Consider the following 20,319-nt stretch of genomic DNA (forward strand, 5'->3'; position numbering starts at 1 on the left):
GTCTTTGTAATTGTATTTTTAAATAATCTCTGTATTCTCTAATAAATCACTGTGTGTGTTTATATAATGAATAATTATGTATTAATGTATTTCCCTGAGCCTCCTTTGGTCTGTGGAATGCTCACAGTTATCGTGTTGGCGTTAGGAATAAATTTGAAGATATTTACATACACAGCCCTGATTGGCTGATAGGTTGGTCTAGAGCCCGCCCCTTACCCAGATGAACAGTCATTGGTCTATTATATAATCAGATCACATTGTGACACATCACATTGTAATCACATCCCAACTGAACTGGCTGAAATTCCAGTCATTTTTTCAATCAGCTTTTACACAAAAAGAGTATTATTTCAACCTCACTGCCACTTTAACAAATAACCTTCAATTCATTACATTACATTCATTACATTTTATTTCACAATTAAAATAAACCAATAAATACATTTACTCAATAAAATCTCATTTTTAAAATTATATTTAAGAAAAAAATTGGTGTATTGTTTCATACAATAATCTGTACTCTTAAGTATTCTGTGATGTGCACGCAGAGGAACTTGAAGCTTCTGACCTTGAAGCTTCTGACCTTCTCCATTGCAGCCCTGTCAATGTCAATAGGGGCGTGCTCCCCTTCCTGTTTCCTGTAGTTCACGAGCAGCTCATTGGTTTTCCTGGCACCACCCTGCTAGTGCTTTAACCTTCTCACAGTAGGCTGTTTTGTCACCGTCGGCGATCAGGCCCACCACCGTCGTTTTGTGGCTACTCAGTCGTGGATGTACAGGGAGTACAGGAGGTGGCTGAGCACACAACCCTGAGGGGCCCCTCCTGTTGAGAGTCATTGTGGTGTAGGTGTTGTTGCCTACCCTCACCACCAGTCCAAATGCAGAGGGAGGTGTTCATGCCCAGGGCCTTGAGCTTAGTAACGAGCTTGGAAGAGACTATGGCGTTGAAAGCTGAGCTGTAGTCTCACATAGGTGTTCCTCTTGTCTAGCTGGGATAGGGCACTGTGCAGAGCAATGGCGACTGCGTCATCTGTGGATCTGTTGGATCGGTATGAAAATGTTAATGGGTCCAGGATGTCGGCTACGGTGGAGTTGATGTGGTCCTTGACCAGCCTCTCATAGCACTTAATTACAGAAGTGAGAGCTACAGCGATGAGCATTAAGGCAGGTTACCTTTGTTTGCTTGGGTACAGGGACAGTGGTGGACATCTTGAAACTTGAAGATCAGACTGGGACAGGGAAAGGTTGAATATATCTGTAAACACTCCAGCCAGCTGGTATGGACATGCTCTTAAGGACGCGGACGGGGATACCATAGGGGTCGGCTGCCTTGTGAATATTTACATGCTTGAAGGTCTTACTCAAGTTTGCCACAGAGATTGAGCGCTCACTGTCCTCTTCAGTAGCACTAGCTCTCGTAGGAGGAGCGGTGTTGATTAGCTCGAAGCGAGCATAAAAAGTGTTTTGCTCATCTTGGATAGAGACATCGTGTTCTCCACACAGCTGGTTTTCCTTTTAGAATCCCCAATGGTTTGAAGTTCTTGCCACATGCATCTTGCGTCGAGGCCATTGAAGTGTGATTCCACTTTGTCACTGTACTAGTGATTGATTTCCAGATTGCGGCCACCGTGTTGTTTCACAGGGCGGTATGGTTTGTAATGGTGGAGCCTTAATAGTTAGTGTGAGTCGGAAGCATCCATGTCAAGTATACAATAACATGGTTATATAAACCTTATAGTATTATCTAGTTTTTTATAACTCAATTATTCTACCTCTCACTCCCCTCCTCTCCTCTCCCTCTCCTAACCCTCCTCAGACCAGGCAGCCAGTGTTTGTACAGCAGTTACAGGCAGTGTTCAGAGTGTACCACTGTAACTGGTTGGTCCCAGTCCAGAAGGGTTCAGTGGAGAGCTGTATCAAGGTGCTGTCTGACGTGGGTAAGAAGTACAACACATTCATAACACTAACCCCCGATACTACTGTCGCTCCGATTTACATTTCCAACAAAGATCCCTCAAATTAACCTGGCTTCTATGGCCTACTTTACTGTATGTATAGATTTGACCAACTGTATAACACTTTATATATTGGGGTTGTCAAAGAAATCCAACTTGATGTTACCCATTTGTTGGTCATTTGTTAGTCAAATTCCCTGATGAGGCAGTGCTATTATGATTGGGATGTACTCTGAAGATTCGTTGTATGACATCTTCCTTGGTTGTTTGTACAGTGCCAGTCAAAAGTTTCGACACACCTACTCATTCATTGTAGAAAAAATAAGACATCAAAACTATGAAATGACACCAAAAAGTGTTTAAAAATCAAAATATATTTATATTATTTGCACACTCTTGGCATTCTCTCAACCAGTTTCACCTGGAATGCTTTTCCAACAGAGTTCCCACGTATGCTGAGCACTTGTTGGCTGCTTTTCCTTTACTCTGCAGTCCAACTCATCCCAATTGTAAAGGGAAAGTGGGATACCTAGTCAGTTGTACAACTGAATGCCTTCAACTGAAATGTGTATTCTGCATTTAACCCAACCCCTCTGAATCAGAGAGGTGCGGGGGTCTGCCTTAAATCGAAATCCACATCTTCAGTGCCCGGGGAACAGTGGGTTAACTGCCTTGCTCAGGGGCAGAACGACAGATTTTCTTGTCAGCTCGAGGATTCAATCCAGCAACCTTTCCATTACTGGCCCAACGCTCTAACCACTAGGCTACCTGCTGCGAATTGGGTTAAATCAGGTCACCTGATGCAGCACTCCCTCACTCTCCTTCTTGGAAAAATAGCCCTTACACATACCGGAGGTGTGTTGGGTCATTGTCCTGTTGAAAAACAAATGATTGTCCCGCTAAGCGCAAACCAGATGGGATGGCGTATCGCTGCAGAATGCTGTGGTAGCCATGCTGGTTAAGTATGATTTGAATTCTAAATACATAATCGACAGTGTTACCAGCAAAGCACCATCACACCTTCTCCATGATTCACGGTGGGAACCACACATGCGGAGATCATCTGTTCACTTACTCTGCTTCTCACAAAGACACGGCGGTTGGAACCAAAAATCTCACAGTTAGATTATCAGACAAAGGACAGAGTTCCACCGGTCTAATGTCCTTTGCTCATGTTTCTTGGCCAAAGCAAGTCTCTTCTTCTTATTGGTGTCCTTTAGTAGTGGTTTATTTACAGTAATTCAACCATGAATGCCTGATTCACGCAGTCTCCTCTGAGCATTTGATGTTGATGTGTCTACTTGAATTCTGTGAAGCATTTATTTGGGCTGCAATCTGAGGTGCAGTTATATCTAATGAACTTATCCTCTGCAGCAGAGGTAACTCTGGGTCTTCCTTTCCTGCGGCGGTCCTCATTAGAGCCCGTTTCATCATAGAGCTTGATGGATTTTTGCGACTGCACTTGAAGAAACTTTCAAGGTTCTTGAAATGTTCCGTATTAACTGACCTTCATGTCTTAAAGTAATGATGGACTGCCGTTTCCCTTAGCTTATTTGAGCTGTTCTTGCCATAATATGGACTTGGTCTTTTACCAAATAAGGCTTTCTTCTGTATACCTCCTCTATGTTGTCACAAAACAACTGATACCTCCCCTATGTCAACACAACACAACACACACCTGTTAATTGAAAGGCATTCCAGGTGACTACCTCATGAAGCTGGTTGAGAAAATGCCAAGAGTGTGCAAAGGTTGGCTACTTTGAAGAATCTCGAATATAAAATATATTTTGATTTGTTTGACACTTTTTTTGGTTACTACATGGTTCCATATGTGTTATTTCATACTTTTGAGGTCCTCACTATTATTCTACAATGTAGAAAATAGTAGGAATATAGAAAAACCCTTGAATGAGTAGGCGTGTCCAAACTTTTGACTGGTACTGAATGTGATAGCTAAAGGGCGAGCCATAGCCATCCCAGTGGATCTGGACAGCCAGGTGAACAACCTGTTTGTGAAGTCCAACAACATCGTTCAGAAGACAGCCATGTCCTGGAGAATGTCTGCCCGTAACGCTGCACGCAGAGACTCAGTACTGACCACCTCCCGGGACTACAGGAACATCATCGAGAGACTTCAGGTGGGTACACTGTTTGTGTGAGTCTGAGGGACGGGGCTAGGGAAATGTAATCCCTCCTAAATTCATAGATATTGCTCTACACATGCAAGGACTGACAGACCATGACATCCAAGCGATAGTTTTAACAATTTTGAAGATATACATAGTTTGTTTACATTCTTGTTGTTTGTGAACAATGGATTAATAAAACCTTATATTTTGGGTTATGATAAAGACAGACAGTTGTGTTAAGCTCATGAGCCCATTATAAGATACATTCTTCAAGAATCAGTAAGTGAATAAAGAATTGAAATGACAGTTATCAACTTCACAAATCCAGCTTAAATTTTTTGTGCCTCAGTGTGTTAAAGGGGTAGTGCGAGAATTTGGCAATTAAGCCTTTCTCTACTTACCCAGAGTCAGATGGGCAGTTGTGAACTAGCACAATTGCTAGCTATGGCTCACAAAACGACCTTCAACTTCCGTCAAAGACACACAAAAGGTATGAGTTTCTCACTCTAGGTAAGTATAAAAAGGGCTTCATTGGCAAAATCTCACACAATCCCTTTACCACACTGAGGCACAAAAAGTTAAAGCTACAGTCTGGGATTTGTGAAGTTGGTAACTGTCATTTCAATTCTTTATATTTACTCATTGATTCTTGAATAATATAACTTATTGACCTCATGAGTTTAGCACAACTGTCTTTATCATTAATTGACAGAATCTCACACTATCCCTTTAACTCGCTCCCTTTTTGTCTGCCCCTCTTTCTCTCTCCCCCTTTCCCTCCCTGTCCCTTTGTCACTGTAGGACATAGTGTCAGCTCTAGAAGACCGCCTGCGTCCGTTGGTCCAGGCTGAGCTGTCTGTCCTAGTGGATGTACTGCATCGGCCCGAGCTACTCTTCCCTGAGAACACTGACTCCCGCAGGAAGTGTGAGAGTGGCGGCTTCATCTGCAAGTACGTGTCTTCACAGTAACAATCCCACCCCACAATAAACAACGTATACAGTGTATGGGATAGTATGTAGCAGAGGTGGGACCAAGTCATTGTTTTACAAGTTACAGGTAAGTCTCAAGTCTTAGCACTCAAGTCCCAAGTCAAGTCAGGCAAGTCCCGAGTCAAGTCTCAAGTCAAGACCGTCAAGTGTCAAGTCTTTAACTTTGAGTTTCGAGTCCTAAACAAGTCATAATGTGCTCTTTTTTTCACGTTTATTTAAGCAGGTAGGCTAGTTGAGAACAAGTTCTCATTTACAACTGCGACCTAGCCAAGATAAAGCAAAGCAGTTCGACACATACAACAACACAGAGTTACATTTACATTACATTTAAGTCATTTAGCAGACGCTCTTATCCAGAGCGACTTACAAATTGGTGAATTCACCTTCTGACATCCAGTGGAACAGCCACTTTACAATAGTGCATCTAAATCATTAAGGGGGGGTGGTGAGAAGGATTACTTATCCTATCCTAGGTATTCCTTGAAGAGGTGGGGTTTCAGGTGTCTCCGGAAGGTGGTGATTGACTCCGCTGTCCTGGCGTCGTGAGGGAGTTTGTTCCACCATTGGGGGGCCAGAGCAGCGAACAGTTTTGACTGGGCTGAGCGGGAACTGTTACGCATGGAATAAACAAACATACAGTCAATAATACAGTAGAAAAGGTCTGTATACAGTGTGTGGAAATTAGGTAAGTTAAGGGAGGCCATGGTGGCGATGTAATTACAATATACCAATAAAACACTGGAGTGATAGATGTACAGGAGATGAATGTGCTATGCGTGCTCTTCACCAAATGTCATACCATTTCATATTTTTAAGACGAGTAATTGTTAGTATATTTCATTTATGCAAATCATGAATGCTTTTAAAAATATATAGATACTTTCCAAATAAATGTTATATTTTTATGGAAATATGAGTAGCCATGAGAAAGTGATCGATTATTGAGGATCGCTATGGGGCACAATCGGGCGATGTAGGCTTGTACACAATCGCTCAACCTTGTTTTAGGAACGTCAGGCAGGATTTAGGCTACCAACTGCCTCGCCGTTTGTAGCTCAATCTTGGGTGCAATGATCACGTTCCCGCACTGACTGACTGTTTGGAAGCTCATTGATTTAACTTTACGCTAGCCAACATGATACACTAGTAAAGTAATACAATATATAGCTGTCGGCCATATTAGCCAAAAACGTGTTGTTCTTTGTGCAGTTTCAAATGTCGAACAAAGTTGGAAATTGTTGCGCCTCCGTCGGTAATTTTCTTCCAGCATGTTTTGCAAGTTGCAATCCGTTTTTTTGTTGATACAGCGTTGTCTTTATATTCAAATAATTTTGGGTATCATCTTTCCAAGGGCTCCATCTGAATTCACCCGCCAACGTTCCTCTGCACTGCCGCGCACAACGTTTTCTCTTTATTTGCTGCTGTCCGATTCAAACTGTAATCGTTAAATGAAGAGTTGATGCGCTTCACACTTTTTTTAATAGCATCATTTTTTAGATTTAGGCTTTGGGAGGGTATCAAGTCAGGTCGAGTCATAAGGCTCAGGTCCAAGTCAAGTCACGAGTCATTGGTGTTAAAGTCAAAGTCGAGTTGTCATATTTGTGACTCAAGTCCAAGTCATGTGACTCGAGTCCACACCTTTGGTATATAGACAGATCATTATATGTATTTCACTTTGAAAGCTCAAAGTAATGACAGACACATTGCCCATTCTTTATGAATGTATTGGTGGGAGGAAACATTCATTCACACCCTGAAACTACATGGTGAAGAGCAGGAAGTCACTGAATGTGGTACGAGTAAGGATATCATCATAAACCTGGTGGGCTGATTCCAGCTGCAGGTAGACCACACCTCCCTCCTCTAACTCTAGGACTGCTGCATTAGATTCATACTCATACTGGCCATCATTCATTTCACCTGTGACTCCTATACTCTGGTTGTTCTTATACAAGTGTACAACTATTGGTTCTGTATCCTGACCACCACAGACAGTGTATCTGAAGTAGTAGACTCCTCTCGCTGGCGCTGTGAAGAGACCTGGATCAGGATAAAAACATATTCAGACATTCGTGCATATTATTTTGTCCTCAAATGGTTGAAATGTATGCCATGAACAGTATGTGGTAACTGTAATTTGGTTGTAAGCCTGGCAAGGATCAGCATAGTGTCACTACGGAAGGGTCCTATAGAGTTAGTCAGAGCAGTAGAGAACACCACCTTTGATCTGTTTGTGAATAGAACATGGTAGAGGAGGAAGTGAATTATGATTAAATAGATTTATTATTGAATCACCATGTCTTCTAGGATTTAGAGTAGCTACATTAACTGCATTCTCTCTCTCCAGCTCCTCCACCTCCACCTCTTTCTCATTGCTAGTCAGTCTGGTTGACAGCTCTGCTGCTTGCGCTGGAGATTGATACAGAAATAAAAACATATGATAAATGCAGTGGCAATTGGTGCCATTTTGCCATGGCCTTATTTCTATTACAGCATAGTGGATGACTGTCATTCATATTCCATTCACCCAGCTCAATGTAACATTGATAGCTTTAGGCTACCACATGATACTCCAAATTTCCCTAAACACATCATGAGGTTGCTACAACCTAGCCTGTGAGTGAAAGTTTACAACATAGGTGCATGGGTCAAGATAATTTTTTGTAATCAAGGTGACAAACTGTGACCCATTCAATGCCGCCTTGCACAGTCTTGCCTTCATCTAGCTGGTCTGGGGTGTAATCGTTAGTCCAACAGTTGCAAACTAGAGTTTCTATTGGACAAATTCAGGTATGTTTATCCCCGGTTCGTTCCGTTCTGTTTTTCAACAGAATCGGCAGAATGACCACACACACACACAGTTCACTTTCATTGCAGCCACATACAAACAGTATGAGAACTTTGGTCATTGTAATTATTTTCGATTCTATGCGCTCTTCTCCTCTCTCACCTTTTCTCTTTGCTTGTGGACTTGTGCACAAAACATCAGCTGTCTGTGACCAGGCGAAAACCATTTCCAAGACAAACCTTCATGTCATAACTTCTACACATAGCTACTTTGTTGTTACCATATTATCTAACATCATAGTCAACATAGAATAGAAGTAACGCATTAGTAAACCCGCTACAGTTACAGTACAGTGTACAGTCAGCAAGCAGTTTAGCAGTTACACCGGTGAGCCCCGGTGGCAATAAATTATTAAAACCAAAAGCTTCCTTGACATGGAAGGGTTCTAGTGTTGGATAGCTAGCTAGCTAACATAGCATCCTTCTCTGTTTGAGCCGGGTGTTTTGAGGAGGCTAAATTAGCAAGTGAAAAGAAAAATACTACGAAATATAGCTTTACCTCTCCCTTCCTCTCTTGCTTCTCCTTCAATTTTGAAGAAATGTATTTGTTGAAACTGTTCAACAATTGTCTTTCTCTCTCTTTGAGTCAACTACTCACCACATTGTATGAACTGCAGTGCGAGCTAGCTGTAGCTTAAGCTTTCAGTTCTAGATTTATTCTCTGATCCTTGATTGGGTGGACAAAATGCTGCAAGAGCTCTGGATACAGTTGAAGTCAGAAGTTTACATACACTTAGGTTGGAGTCATTAAAACTTGTTTTTCAACCACTGCAAATTTCTTGTTTATTTATTTATTTCACCTTTATTTAACCAGGTAGGCAAGTTGAGAACAAGTTCTCATTTACAATTGCGACCTGGCCAAGATAAAGCAAAGCAGTTTGACACATACAACGACCAGAGTTACACATGGAGCAAAACAAACATACAGTCAATAATACAGTATAAACAAGTCTATATATGATGTGAGCAAATGAGGTGAGATAAGGGAAGTAAAGGCAAAAAAAGGCCATGGTGGCAAAGTATATACAATATAGCAAGTAAAACACTGGAATGGTAGATTTGCAACGGAAGAATATGCAAAGTAGAAATAAAAATAATGGGGTGCAAAGGAGCAAAATAAATAAATTAAATACAATAGGGAAAGAGGTAATTGTTTGGGCTAAAATATAGGTGGGCTATGTACAGGTGCAGTAATCTGTGAGCTGCTCTGACAGTTGGTGCTTAAAGCTAGTGAGGGAGATAAGTGTTTCCAGTTTCAGTGCTTTTTGTAGTTCGTTCCAGTCATTGGCAGCAGAGAACTGGAAGGAGAGGCGGCCAAAGAAAGAATTGGTTTTGGGGGTGACTAGAGAGATATACCTGCTGGAGCGTGTTCTACAGGTGGGAGATGCTATGGTGACCAGCGAGCTGAGATAAGGGGGGACTTTACCTAGCAGGGTATTGTAGATGACATGGACCCAGTAATTTTTCCAACAATTGTTTACAGACCGATTATTTCACTTATAATTCACTGTATTTCAATTCCAGTGGGTCAGAAGTTTACATACACTAAGTTGACTGTGCCTTTAAAGAGCTTGGAAAATTCCAGAAAATTATGTCATGGCTTTAGAAGCTTCTGATAAATTATGTAAATTAGCCTGAGTCAATTGGAGGTGTACCTGTGCATGTATTTCAAGATCTACCTTCAAACTCAGTGCTCTTTGCTTGGGGTCATTTGAAAATAAAAATAAATCAGCCAAGACCTCAGAAAAAAATTGTGGACTTCCACAAGTCTGGTTCATCCTTGGGAGCAATTTCCAAATGCCTGAAGGTACCACGTTCATCTGTACAAACAATAGTACGCAAGTATAAACACCATGGGACCACGCAGCCGTCACACCGCTCAGGAAGGAGACGCGTTCTGTCTCCTAGAGATGAATGTACTTTGGTGCGAAAAGTTCAAATCAATTCCAGAACAACAGCAAAGGTGAAGATTCTGGAGGAAACAGGTACAAAAGTATCTATATCCACAGTAAAAAGAGTCCAATATCGACATAACCTGAAAGGCCTCTCAGCAAGGAAGAAGCCACTGCTCCAAAACCGCCATAAAAAAGCCAGACTATGGTTTGCAACTGCACATGGGGACAAAGATTGTACTTTTTGGAGGAATGTCCTCTGGTCTGATGAAACAAAACTAGAACTGTTTGAGCATAATGACCATTGTTATGTTTGGAGGAAAAAGCGGGACACTTACAAGCCGAAGAACACCATCCCAACCGTGAAGCATGGGGTTGGCAGCATCATGTTGTGGGAGTGCATTGCTGCAGGAGGGTCTGGTACACTTCACAAAATAAAAAGCATCATGAGTAAGGACAATTATGTGGATATATTGAAGCAACATCTCAAGACATCAGTCAGGAAGTTAAAGCTTGTTCGCAAATGGGTCTTCCAAATAGACAATGACCCCAAACATACTTCCAAAGTTGTGGCAAAATGGCTTAAGGACAACAATGTCAAGGTATTGGAGTGGCCATCACAAAGCCTTGACCTCAATCCCATAGAAAATGTGTGGGCAGAGCTGAAAAATCGTGTGCGAGCAAGGAGGCCTACAAACCTGACTCAGTTACACCAACTCTGTCAGGAGGAATGGGACAAATTCATCCAACTTGTTGTGGGATGCTTGTGGAAAGCTACCCAAAACCTTTGACCCAAGTTAAACAATTTAAAGGCAATGCTACCAAATACTAATTGAGTGTACGTAAACTTCTGACCCACTGGAAATGTGATGAAAGAAATAAAAGCTGAAATAAATCATTCTCTCTACTATTATTTGGGACATTTCACATTCTTAAAATTAAGTGGTGATCCTTACTGACCTAAGACAGGGAATTTTGACCAGGATTAAATGTCAGGAATTGTGAAACTGAGTTTAAATGTATTTGGCTAAGGTGTATGTAAACTTCCGACTTCAACTAATATATATATATATATATCTCTCTCACACACACACAGAGACACTTCCGTTCAAAAGTTTGGTCACTTAGAAATTTGCTTGTTTGAAAGATAAGCACATTTTCTTTCATTTAAAATAACATCAACTTGATTAGAAATAGTGTAAACATTGTTAATGTTGTAAATGACTATTCTAGCTGGAATCGGCTGATTTTAAATATATTTTAAAAATTGAAAATAAAACATTTAATGGATTATTATTATATTAGCCTTAGAGGTCCATTATCAGCATCCATCACTCCTGTGTTCCAATGGCACGCTAATCCAAGTTTATAATTTTAAAAGGCTAATTGATCATTATCAAACCCTTTTGCAATTATGTTAGCACAGCTGAAAACTGTTGTCCTGATTTAAAGAAGCAATAAAACTGGCATTCTTTAGACTCGTTGAGTATCTGGAGCGTCATTATTTGTGGGTTCGATTACAGGCTCAAAATGGCCCAAAACAAAGAACTTTCTTCTGAAACTCGTCAGTCTATTCTTGTTCTGAGAAATGAAGGATATTCCATGCGAGAAATTGCCAAGAAACTGAAGATCTTGTACAGCGCTGTGTACTACTCCCTTCACAGAACAGCACAAACGGGCTCTAACCAGGATAGAAAGAGGAGTGGGAGGCCCCGGTGCACATCTGAGCAAGAGTACAAGTACATTAGTGTCTAGTTTGAGAAACAGATGGCTCACAAGTCCTCAACTGGCAGCTTCATTAAATAGTACCCGCAAAACACCAGTCTCCTCGTCAACAGTGAAGAGGCGACTCCGGGATGCTGGGCTTCTAGGTAGAGTTGCATAGAAAAAGCCATATCTCAGACTGGCCAATAAAAAGAAAAGATTAAGATGGGCAAAAGAGCACACACTGGATAGAGGAACTCTGCCTCGAAGTCCAGTATCCCGGAGTCGCCTCTTAACTTGACCCTGCCACATCTCGTGTCCGAGCCGTTGAATTGCGACTCCTTTTTCCCTGTACTGGCATTTTTCTTTTTTGATAGCCTTGCAGCATGACTAGCTATAAACTAACTGTTTATATTCAGCCATGTACACATGTACACAGCTGTGACGATAACTGACAATAATTATTTTGGGAGGTAATTTGACCAACATTTTATTGTAAGGAATTCTAGATCGGGTGAGCAGAAGGACTTGAGTTCCTCTATGTTATGATTACACCATGAGTTGTTAATCATGAAGCATACAACCACGCCCTTCCTCTTCCCGGAGAGGTGTTTACATCTTACTCGCTGATACAGAGAGACTCATCCATGCTTTTATTACAATCAGGCTTGACTACTGTAATGCTCTCATGTCTGGTCTACCCAAGAAAGCCATTGCAAAACATACAGAATGCTGCAGCATGGGTACTGACCAAGACCAGACAGAGAGTGCACATTACACCAGTTTTAAAGTCTCTGCACTGGCTGCCTATGAGTTTTAGAATTAATTTTAAGATTCTTCTATTGGTTTTCAAATGAATCCACGATTGTGCACCCCAATGCATATCTGACATCCTTTTAAGTTTTGTACCCAAGAGGTCCCTCAGGTCCTCTGGCACTGGCCTTTTAGCTATCCCAAAGCCTAGGACCAAGAGGCATGGAGAGGCCTCTTTTTTTTAGTTACTATGCCCCCAGCCTCTGGACTAGCCTGCCAAAAAACCTGTGGGGGCCGAAGCTGTGGACATATTTAAAGGGATCTTAAAACGTACCTTTTTAACTTCAATTTTCCTTAGGCTGATTTCAGTTTTAAATTTCAGTTTTAAATTGTTTTTCTTTTGTGTTTTTATCCTCGTGTTTCTTGTGTAGTAAATATGTTTTTATTTTCATTCTTTGTACTCGTTTTTTTCCTGTGAAGCGCATTGTGTTGCATTCATATCTGAAATGTGCTGTATAAATAAAGCTTCATTTAATAACCGGATGAAATTTGGATACCCAAGCTATAAGCATCTGTAGCTATGCGCAAATAACAGTATAGCGCCAAACCTACCAAGTTGATTTATGATTTCTAGATTGTTTTAATTTTATGCCTGGATTTTTCACTGTTTTCTACAGTTTGCATGGTGTTAAATATTTGCCACTATTGGTAGCCACCGTCAGTTATACCCACATACATGTATAACTGTCACTGACTTTAGTGTTAGTTTCTTTACATTTTTTGTTTAAATCAAATCAAATGTTTTTTGTCACGTGCGCCAAATACAACAGGTGTAGGCCTTACAGTGAAATGCTTACTTCCAGGCTCTAACCAACAGTGCAAATGATATATTTTTAAAAAGGTATTAGGTGAACAATAGGGAAGTACAGAAATAAAAACAACAGTAAAAAGACAGTCACGTTTTGTGTGGTTGTTCCTGAGGATTTGGAAGTTGGGACATGTAGCCTATTTGAATCATTATGGAACGCAGACCATATATAGCAGTTTAAACCTGGAGCCTGGGCCACGCTTCATGACGAATGGACCGGTGTCATCAAAGTTCTATGATTAGTGAGGATTATTAGAGTAGGTTTGTAGGACTACTGTTCAACCCCTATTGTACATTATTCTCACCTTCCAATATTTCATGAATTGAATATTGTAACTTTCAAGATGAATCAAACCAATATATTTCATGTGTCAAGGCTTTCCAAACTTTTAATTTGTATGGTTCATAAATACTTTATGAGCGATAAATAATATACAAGATCAGGCCATTTTTGTATCTATCAATTGGTGTTTTAAATGAGACCAATATGTATGTATTTACATGGCTTTCTTTAGTTGTTCCCTAATATTCTGAGCTGTTCTCTCCATATATTCTAGTAAGTCTGTCGAGAAAATGTACTGAAAAAGCAATTGAATGAAAACTCCAGCAGAAAATCTGTTGGCCAGCAAGTGGGAGGATTTTCAGCAGTTATATAAGTTCTATTCAATGCGTGCAAGGGAACCATGCCTGAAATGCACGTTACGCACCTACATACAGTGCCTTCGGAAAGTATTAAAGACCCCTTGACTTCTTCCACATTTTGTTACGTTACAGCCTTGTCGTAAAATGGATTAATTAAAACAAAATCTACACACAATACCCCATATATGACAAAGCGAAAACAGGTTTTTAGAAATGTTTGCACATTTATTAAATGTAAAAAAACAGCAATACCTTATTTCCACAAGTATTCAGACCCTTTACTATGAGACTTAAAATTGAGCTCAGGTGCATCCTCTTTCCATTGATCATCCTTTAGATGTTTCTACAACTTGATTAGAGTCCACCTCTGGTAAATTCAACTGATTGGACATGATTTGGAAAGGCACGCACCTGTCTGTATATTGTCCCACAGTTGACAGTGTTTTGTCAGAGCAAAAACCAAGCCATGAGGTCGAAGGAATTTTCCATAGAGCTCCGAGACAGGATTGTGTTGAGGCACAGATCTGGGGAAGGGTACCAAAACATTTCTGCAGCATTGAAGGTCCCCAAAAACACATTGGCCTCCATCATTCTTCAATGGAAGAAGTTTAGAACCACCAAGACTCTTCCTAGAACTGGCCGCCCGGCCAAACTGTGCAATCGGGGAGAAGGGTCTTGGTCAGGGAGGTGACCAAGAACCCGATGGTCACTCTGACAGAGCTCTAGATAGGCCAAAGAGTTCAGAGTGCCAACGTCATGTCTGGAGGAAACCTGGTGGTGGCAGCTTCTTGCTGTGGGGATCTTTTTCAGTGGCAGGGACTGGGAGACTAGTCAGGATCGAGGGAAAGATGAATGTAGCAAAGTACAGAGAGATCCTTGATGAAAACCTGCTCCAGAGCGCTCAACACCTCAGACAGGGGCGAAGGTTCACCATACAACAGGACAATGACCCTAAGCACACAGCCAAGACAACATAAGAGTGGCTTCGGGACAGGTCTCGGAATGTCCTTGAGTGGCCCAGCCAGAACCGGACTTGAACCCGATCGCACATCTCTGGAGAGACATTTACATTACATTTAAGTCATTTAGCAGACGCTCTTATCCAGAGCGACTTACAAATTGGTGAATTCACCTTCTGACATCCAGTGGAACAGCCACTTTACAATAGTGCATCTAAATCATTAAGGGGGGGGGTGGTGAGAAGGATTACTTATCCTATCCTAGGTATTCCTTGAAGAGGTGGGGTTTCAGGTGTCTCCGGAAGGTGGAGACCTGAAAATAGCTGTGCAGCAACGCTCCCCATCCAACCTGACAGAGCTTGAGATGATCTGCAGAGAAGAATGGGAGAAACTCCCTAAATACAGGTGTGCCTAGCTTGTAGCGTCATACCCAAGAAGACTTGAGGCTGTAATCACTGCCAAAAGTACTTCAACAAAGTACTGAGTAAATGGTCTGAATACTTATGTGAGTGTGATATTTAAGTTTTTGCTTTGTCATTATGGGGTTTAGTGTGTAGCTTGATGAGCACAGTAAGTAAGGTAAGTCTGAATTCCAACTACTGAGAATACGTAGAAAAGGCGTACATTTCCTAAGTCTGAATCGGGCCCAATATGGTTGCTGTGATGGATAATGTAAAAAGATTATGCAAAGTTTTCACATTTCTGTACCCATGGAATTACATGTGAGAACAGGTAATTATTAAATTAATAGGATCTTTGTGACTGTACCGTCACTCTCCTTCCTGACCACACATCTGGTACTTGGTGATGTCAGCTCCACTTTCAGATCAACCACATGGCTCTTGTAGAAGGATAGTTCAGTCTGTGTTGCTCAGCTGCTCTCCCTGCTTCATCAAGATGACCCCCAGGTTGTGCACAGTGTCTCTGAGGTCTTCCAGTTTAGTCCAGATGTCAGGCTGGGTGGTGGTCTGTGTGTCGGCCTCTCCCTGAACCCAGACACACAGCGGCAACACCAGTGGAACTACAAACGCCCTCATTCTGACAGTACCAACACCGTCGAGTGTACCTTCTAGTGTCAAATTGATTTCAGCTCATGAAATGTAGGACCAGCACTTTACATGTTGCGTTTTCTATTTTTGTTCAGTATAGTTGGGTGTGGCCAAGGCCTTCAAAAAGAGAACATTTGTGGATAAGATTATTGGTCGTGGGAAACGTGAAGCTGTTTTTTATCTTGTGTCTCTGCGTGAATTTCTATTTCCACTTGACAGACTTCATCTGAAAAGAAACAAAATTAAGTGTTTACTTGGAATGACTAATTTGTGATTGTTTTCCAATAAAAAACGTAGTTGAATGCACCTACTAAGTCGCTCTGGTTAAATGACTTAAATGAAAAGCCCCAAACCCACCCATCCAGTCAATCCTTGTGAACTTAACCCCACCATGACCCCACTGTGACCTTTGACACTGTCTCTCCCCAGGCTGATCAAACACACCAAGCAGCTTCTGGAGGAGAATGAAGAGAGGCTGTGTATCAAGGTCCTGCAGACCCTCCGAGAGATGATGACCAAAGATAGAGGATATGGAGAGAAGGTAGGACACGAGTCACAACACAACACACCTTACCTTACCTCCATCAGCAGCCCCGAACCTCGAATACCACTGCTTCTCTCCATCACAGTATAGTGGTGTCGATGACCAACCCTATCTAGTTTCTACCCTTCTCTTTTTAGGATCGCTCACATTGTACGACTCATCAACCAGTGTGAGTGTGTTCTTTTTATTCTGATGTGATACGGAATGATATGGATCTACATGATGAGTACACACACACAGACACACACACACTGAGCTGGTCCAGGCTAGACTGACCTCATGACTACTTGGCTGGACACTAACTCACCAGCACGGTCCAATGAAAGCATTCATGTCTGAGGTCAAGCAGGGAGATATAACCCCCGATCTTCCTAGAAAGGGAATTGGTTCAGAATGGATGGATTTCGCCTTTACTATTATACCAACTCTTTCCGTTTTGTGTCAAACACCCTTTAATAATGAATGTATTTTCTAAAGTATTAAATGTGTACTAAGATACACATCACATGAGTGCTTTGAAGATGCTCTTTATATAGTGTCTGACTAAAGTTTGTGTATGCTTCCTAATGTTGTGGTGTGCCCTGCTCACACTGATACAGCGGCAGCCTGTATCCTCCATATGCTAACCAATGGCTGACAGTACCTCCGTCATTAAGTAAGAGCAGGCATAGCTTTTAGGAGGTAGAGTTGATTCGGGGCGGCAGGTAGCCTAGTGGTTAGAGAGGTGGCCCAGTAACTGAAGGTTGCTAGGTTGAATCCCCGAGCTGACAAGGTAAAAAATAAATCTGTCATTCTGCCCCTGAACAAGGCAGTTAACCCGCTGTTCCTAGGCCGTCATTGTAAATAAGAATTTGTTCTTAACTGACTTGCCTAGTTAAATAAAGGTTAAATAAAAAAAATAAAAAACATTTGTAACGCCTTCAAAAGAGATCATTAGGTTCAGATTATTGGTTGTGGGAAGTGTGAACCTGCTCTTTTATCATGCGTCTGCGTGAATTTCTATTTTCAACTGACGGACTTCACCTGAATAGAAAAGCCCAATAAAAAGTTAATGAGAACAAGGGTCTACTTGTTAAGACTGTGACATTTAGTTTTTTTTGTTCCATCTAATGATGTGGTGTGCCCTGCTCACACTGACACAGCAGCCTGCATCCTCTCTATGCTAATCCATGGCTAACCCTCCACCCCTCTCTTCTCTTTCAGCTCAGGGCCTTTGATGATGAGATGGATATGCCTGAGGTTGTCCCTCTTTTTCTTCTACTTCTCTCTCCCTCTTTCAGTTGTTCTGTGAATGTGCCTTGTCCTCTTAAATGTAGGTCTGTGATTGTAGTTGTGGCTGTATGTGGTGGTGAAATGTGTCTGTAGGTAGTACGCCTGGGATTGTAGTGGTAGATTTGGGTTGCTTTCTCTGTTACCCTCTCTCCCGCTCATCCACCTGCTCTCCTCACCCAACCAATCAGTAAGTAACGGTGTGGGTGGGTGGGTGTGTGCGCGTGCCCATATGAGCACGTGTGTGCGCTTTACCCAGTAGTGCTGTGCTGTTCCAGGGTGAGTCCCATGCTGGTAGGGCAGGCTGCCAGTATGTGTGTCCCAGTCAGTCTCTCTAAGGGCTGTGGAATGTGTGCACTATTTCCATTTAGGAACATCCCTCCCTATTTCACTAGAAGGATGAATGGAGCTTTCAGGAAGAGCTTTAGTCAATGATATTGCAGCACCATGCTGTCATGGACAGGAGTTCTTTCTGTTCTGGTCAAGTGTGCAGAGAAAATCCCTGGCCCTAGTTATGGACCACTAAGAGGAGAGTATGAGTTTGATAGAATATCCTGACCCTTTCTGTTTGACCTAAATGCATTTGTGACCAGAAATGTTGGCTTCTCATATGTGTGCCATTTATTTATCTTCTCTTCCTCTCTCTCTTTCCCTATGCATTCTTCCTTTCTCCCCATTCTCTACTTTCTATGTGCAGTCTGAGCTCATGGCTGTTTTAGGGTGTTTCCCCTGCCTTTCCCCAGGATGTCAGTAGGAGGCACTGTAACAGTGTATCTAGGATTAGGAAGGTGTGTGTGTGTGTGTGTGTGTGTGTGGCTGCGTCCTAGTTTTCCCTGCCTGTGAGTTGCACGATCCCTGGCCTGCTGCCAGCTCTGGGGCGGTGGTTACATAAGAACTGGGTCGGCTTTCTTTCCCTTTTTCCTGGAACCCAGCCTGCCTCTCTCTCTCCTTGCTTCTCTCCCTCTCTCTCTCCTTGCTTCGCTCTCTCTCCTTGCTTCTCTCTCTCTCCTTGCTTCTCTCCCTCTCTCTCTCCTTGCTTCACTCCCTCTCTCTCTCCTTGCTTCTCTCCCTCTCTCTCTCCTTGCTTCTCTCCCTCTCTCTCTCCTTGCTTCTCTCCCTCTCTCTCTCCTTGCTTCTCTCCCTCTCTCTCTCCTTGCTTCTCTCCCGCTCTCTCTCCTTGCCTCTCTCTCTCTCCTTGCTTCTCTCCTCTCTCTCTCTCCTGACCTCCACTGATGTGTGACCTTTAGAGGTAATTGCCAATAACAGTGTGGAGGAGCTGTATACCCAAAGACACTGGCTGTGCCTTCGCAGGAGGGGGGCAAGAGGGGATATGGGGGGGCTATATGGGGTACAGGGTTGAGGGGGGGTATATATCTGTCTACAGCCCTCCCTATCCACACCGGTTTGATGCCCCTCCCTCCTCACCACTCGCTCTGATGTAATAACGGCAGTATGAGGTAAACAAGCCAGCCAACCTCGCCCACCTTCCCTTCTCTCGCTAATACCTCTCATATTTCTCCCTGTTTCCTTCTCTCTTTTCTTTTTTCCCTCTATCTTTCTCTGTCTCTCTCTCTCACCTTTTCTCAGTATCCCTCTCCTTCTTTCTCTCACACTCGGTACAGTCCTGCAGACACTTACACTGTGTGTGTAGTCTAAGTAGAGTTGGCAGAGGTTGTTTCCGTGGTGTGTTCGTGTTGGAAGAGACTCCCCACACAGCACAGTGCAGACACACACTCCTCTCTGTGATTAAGCAAGATAAATATATGTGGGTTAAAATGTAGCTTGTCCTTAATACACATGAACATATATATATATATATATATCAAATGGATAAATAATACAAATGGATGTAATAAATAATAAAATTGGATGTAGCAATCTCAGATTTCCCCTATAACACCTGGGCCCATGATTTAAAGAGGAAGGAGGCAAATCAGTGAGAGGGACCTGGGCTCTGTTCAGGAGGGTGTATCGTCACAAAACCGTCAGATATACATGTTTTAGAGCAGATATGATACTCTGTCATGTAGAATATGGAATTGTGTCAGCTCTATACGTTACATCTCTGCAACATTCTGAACTGTTATTTTAGCTGAATAGATCCTTTATAGATGACTATAACTATGTACAAAAGTAGTTCCGGTCAATTGTTGACACTCACCAGACACTTGGTTGGTATTGGCCTTGGCTCAAGAGCTTGGGTGGACTAGATGGATTTCATTTTGCAAGTCTGAGAAAAGCAGGTTAGTTGCAGTGAAAATGACAGAACAACAGACATTTTATTAGGTTTCCTCAATGTCTTTATTGTGTTTGGAGAACTTTGGACAGTGGGCAGCCAAGCGGCAAACCCCAAGATCCATTTCAGTCAGCAACGGGTCTAAACATGACATGACTGTCTCCCTCCGCCTGCTAAAACACAAACACATGGACATGCACAGCACACACACCAAAAAAACACCTAAAAGGGGAATGTTTTTGCATGTGTTTTCTCTTAACGTGGAATCTGGAGATGTGACAGACAGCAGGGGCTTGCCGCGGGGAGATTCCAGCTCGGTGGAACGGTTGTTGGGGAGGATGTGGTGAGAATGAGGGGTTGTTGTGCGGTCGCTGTGGTTGGACCCATGGGGGTTGGGGAGAGAGCACAGATCTGCTCTGATCAGCAGGCTGTGTGACGGTGGCTGTCTGGCATTGATGTGGTCATACATTTTGAAGGAAACAG

The 20,319-nt window shown here is 42.3% G+C and overlaps 1 protein-coding gene across 4 annotated transcripts in view; it reads left to right on the forward strand.

Annotated features, from left to right (window-relative positions):
• LOC135539913 (inositol 1,4,5-trisphosphate receptor type 1) overlaps window positions 1–20,319 on the forward strand; it is a 170,336-nt gene that overhangs the window by 105,655 nt on the left and 44,362 nt on the right. For 2 of the 4 annotated variants that reach the window (XM_064966161.1, XM_064966165.1), the window contains 5 exons: window positions 1,816–1,936; window positions 3,908–4,092; window positions 4,885–5,033; window positions 16,217–16,328; window positions 17,535–17,570. In XM_064966161.1, coding sequence (XP_064822233.1) covers window positions 1,816–1,936; window positions 3,908–4,092; window positions 4,885–5,033; window positions 16,217–16,328; window positions 17,535–17,570 — 603 coding nt within the window. The remainder of the gene's footprint in view (window positions 1–1,815; window positions 1,937–3,907; window positions 4,093–4,884; window positions 5,034–16,216; window positions 16,329–17,534; window positions 17,571–20,319) is intronic. The other 2 variants (XM_064966163.1, XM_064966164.1) reach the window with 1 other exon arrangement.

The sequence above is a fragment of the Oncorhynchus masou genome, chromosome 5 (genome assembly GCF_036934945.1).
Source record: "Oncorhynchus masou masou isolate Uvic2021 chromosome 5, UVic_Omas_1.1, whole genome shotgun sequence".
NCBI classification, from domain to species: Eukaryota; Metazoa; Chordata; class Actinopteri; order Salmoniformes; family Salmonidae; genus Oncorhynchus; species Oncorhynchus masou.